This window comes from Triticum dicoccoides, chromosome 3A (genome assembly GCF_002162155.2).
Source record: "Triticum dicoccoides isolate Atlit2015 ecotype Zavitan chromosome 3A, WEW_v2.0, whole genome shotgun sequence".
Taxonomy (NCBI): domain Eukaryota; kingdom Viridiplantae; phylum Streptophyta; class Magnoliopsida; order Poales; family Poaceae; genus Triticum; species Triticum dicoccoides.
In genome coordinates, this window is record NC_041384.1 from 208,370,659 (window position 1) to 208,374,272 (window position 3,614).

The 3,614-nt window shown below is 39.6% G+C and overlaps 1 protein-coding gene across 2 annotated transcripts; it reads left to right on the forward strand.

Moving 5' to 3' along the window:
• Positions 1-219: 219 nt before the first annotated feature.
• Positions 220-1,842, forward strand: LOC119267879. 2 transcript variants are annotated; one of them, XM_037549318.1, is made up of 3 exons: positions 220-451; positions 610-659; positions 1,427-1,842. In XM_037549318.1, the coding sequence occupies exons 1-3, from the start codon at positions 379-381 to the stop codon at positions 1,556-1,558; spliced, it is 255 nt and encodes an 84-aa protein (XP_037405215.1). In that variant the 5' UTR covers positions 220-378; the 3' UTR covers positions 1,559-1,842. The 2 variants fall into 2 exon arrangements, with proteins under 2 accessions (XP_037405215.1, XP_037405214.1); XM_037549317.1 differs by having other exon boundaries at positions 228-451; positions 1,424-1,842.
• Positions 1,843-3,614: the final 1,772 nt, after the last annotated feature.

The following is a 3,614-nucleotide window of genomic DNA, read 5'->3' on the forward strand; positions in this document are numbered from 1 at the left end:
CAGTTGCTTTAGCTTCTGGGGCTAGTTAATCAAACAGGCTGCACCAGCAAGTCTAGTGTGATGATGACTACAGGGCCCTGAAAAACTCCACAGGGAAAGCTCTGACCCATCCCTTTAATCTCCACTTTTGGTTTTAATAAGCAGCACACTCCACTGAGATTCACATCCCCATCATGCTGCCCCAGAGAAATAGTTGTATACTAAATCTATTCTGTTCTTTCGGACAACTCACATCTGCAGGGTGTTGGTTCCTTTGTGTCCAAACCAAGGAAAGGCTCCCCTCCTCTCTCCCCCGCCATTACCTTCTGTCTGTCTCTGTCTCTCTCTTGAAGCTGAGGAAAGGTAGCTGCATGCTCTCCCTGCCTGCAGGCCGGCGCCATGGAGGCCAACAAGCCTAGCTACTATCTCTTCGTCTTCGTCTTCGCGGCGCTCCTCTTGTCCTCCATGGCTGGTTAGCTATAGCTCCACATGGTCGTTGCATTTATTTCCTTTTAGCTAGGTCATGTATGTGCTTTTCTCTTATGTGCCTTTGTTAGTTCTTGTGCATCCGAGAATGTTGGTTCTATTGCTTTGTTTCGGTTCTGATTTTTTGGAGTTTGCTTGAGGCAGGAGCGCAGAGGAAGTTGCTGATGAGTGAAGATGATGCAGGATCGAGGATGGTATATAAATGACCCAGCTAGCTAGTGATGCATACATCTATTTTTTGGATTCTCATATTTGTGTTGTTATATTAGATTCCCTTTTAGCTAGCTAGCAAGCTAGCAAGAAGTTCTTAGTAAACAAGGAACTAATAGTTGTTAACACGTGAGAAATTTGAAGAGATATACTCCTATGGAGTCATATTTACTAATGTCTTCAAATATTGGACAAATTTTATTTCAAAAGAAGAAGAATAAGTTTAGTAAATCAATTCCTTAATTAACTTGTCTCCCATCTCCTCTTGGTCTGGATAGCACATAAATAGGACATGCAACACAAGTTGACTAGCTAGGCATAAGACTTATCGATGCAGTTTCTCCCGACTAGAACACGGTTTTTTCTATGCAGCAAACTCTGAATTATTTCGTATATAAAAATATATGACGAACTGCAGACCATGTGGTGAACAAAACGATTCGAAACAAGTCATCCATTATCATTTGGATCAAATCAAAATCACAAATCATTCGAATCAAACTAGCACAAGCAGCAAGATGTACACTGCATGCGTCTTGTAATATGTCGGATCAAATTAGCACTAGCATATCACTTCGGACCCTGGCACCCTGCTGCTTGCATGGATACATGCATATGGTCATCCGTTTGTAGTTGTAAATGATTACATGTATTGCTCTTGTATTGTTTGTTAGCCAGTAGCTAGCTAATTGTTTGTACCGCTCGTTAACTCTTGTGCATGCATGCGTGCATGGAATCATCCGTGCAGCAGCAGGAAGACGACGAGGTGTTGGTGGTGGTGCACGGCGGGAGAATCCTCAGGCAGGTGAAGACGAACGACTACGGGACCTATGACCCAACTCCGACCATGGCCAAGCCTCACTTCAAGGACATACCTAACTAACTGACCATCTACATATATATCTGAGATCGACGGCTGGATATATATATACTGCCGCTACGTGCTTCAAAGATCAAGATCTCAACACCGATGGCAGGGTTAATGCTTTCATATACATATATATGCGAGAATATGATGTGTGCTACATATTATTTGTCCCCAAATAAATCGTATCTCATGTATCAATGCACGACACGCGTGTGGAACTTATATATGTCTATATATGTATGTACACTAGTTTTGTGTGGATATATATACCTGGTGTGTGCATCCTTGTTTGGTACTCATGCATGTTCGTTGATTACTCCTGCATATTTGATTATCTCCTTTGGATGTACAAAAAAATTGGTAGTGGTTGTATGCTCTTAGTTGATATATGTTTAGGAAAACAAAACCTTGAAATTGTGTCGTGGCTAACAAAAAAGCATAAAAGATACATATATCATCTCGAATGATTTTGTTATTTTAGAAATTAAGTAGTCTTGATTGTCAGATAGGATGCCATTTTTTGTGCAAAAGTTTACTAAACTAATTTTGCAACAACACTACTCAACGATCGCAAACTGAACCCTAACAATTTCTGATTTTCATAAAGCATATCACTAGCTCATGCGGATGCACGTCTGTTCATGTATTGTGTGTTTTTTCATTACATTATTCATGCACGCTTGAGGATTGTAGTTATATAGAAAGAAAGTAGGCACGTGGAACAAAGAATGAGACTGTAAGGACTCCATATTAATAGGATTTTAAGGATTTTCAACAAGATATATAAAAAAATTAGACAAACCTATTTTGTCTCTTAAAAATGATCATACGGACTTTGGTTGCATAATTGTTGACGTATAATGTGCTGCCTAGTCTTTTCCATCAGATCGGTTTTTTGGTTGCATTGGCTAGAGCATGCACTTCTACATGGTATCGGAGTCAAGGGGGAGTGTTGACGTATAATGTGTTGCCTAGTCTCTTCCTTCAGATCGGTCTTTTGTTTGCATTGGCTAGAGCGTGCACTTCTACAATAATGAATCAAATTTTACTTACAAATTCCTGCCACAATGAACTGCAGCTGCATCGATTTTGCACAAATGCTTACTACACTACTTATGCACACACACAAAATCAATTAACGGGGGCTTCGCCTCAACCTAAATTTTTATTGAAAACAAAACCAATCATTAAAAGTTCCACCAAATTCCAAGAGTTGGACCAGCCCAACTTCACACGTCTATCACACAAGAAGAAAGTGCACTGGGCAAAAACTAGAACTTCATCCATAGGGACAAAGAATTAGGTCCAGAACGACACAGACTACTCATGCATGTACATTGATTACTCTTGTAAGACTGGTGGGAGCACATGTGAAGCTTTATTAGTGTAGCTGAACTTGTTGTTGGTGTATAATACCTTTATGGATTCATACCTTGATTCTCACTGAGGGAAATTTCCTACTTGCTACAAACTCCTTCCCTTCGAGCCTCAAAAGCATTAGATGATTTGCGTGAAGAATTATCAGAATCTTGTTCAATGCATTTTAAGCAAGGAGGAACAAATTCTTCTTGAGAAATTTACAAGGACTATAGGAAACTCTCCTACGGTCATTCATAGCTCAATAATAATAATTCTTCCTAAGAAGCACTGATTTGCTGAGCGACAAATCGGTCGTTCTCAGTCCTCAAATCATCATGAGACGCTTTCAACTTTTCGAGTTCTTGCTCATTTTGTGGAATCTAAAAATTAATTTCTCACGATCTGATGAAAGGCCTCATGACGAGTGGAAAATTCTTCAAAACTTTTGAGTGTAGAATCTTATGTTTATTAGTCAAGCTTGATTCTTTTCCATCCTTTGACCAGTAAATCTTCTTGCTTATCAAGAGCTTTTGTTCCTTCTTAGCAAGTTGTGCAAGTTTAGAATAACTTTGTTTCATGTGATCATCAAGTTTACCGTTGAGTAAATCATCATCACATGAGTCATATGAAGTGTTCCTCGAAGATAACTTGGACCCCTTAGCCATAAAGCAGAAAGGTGGGTCGGTCATCATTGTTATCGTCATTGGTGTTA

Bases quoted from the DNA above. Each gene is read 5' to 3' on its own strand.
- LOC119267879 (XM_037549317.1), top strand. From the start codon at position 379: ATGGAGGCCAACAAGCCTAGCTACTATCTCTTCGTCTTCGTCTTCGCG. The intron at 452-609 runs GTTAGCTATAGC...TGCTTGAGGCAG, and splicing joins CCTCTTGTCCTCCATGGCTG to GAGCGCAGAGGAAGTTGCTG. The intron at 660-1,423 runs GTATATAAATGA...TCATCCGTGCAG, and splicing joins ATGATGCAGGATCGAGGATG to CAGCAGGAAGACGACGAGGT.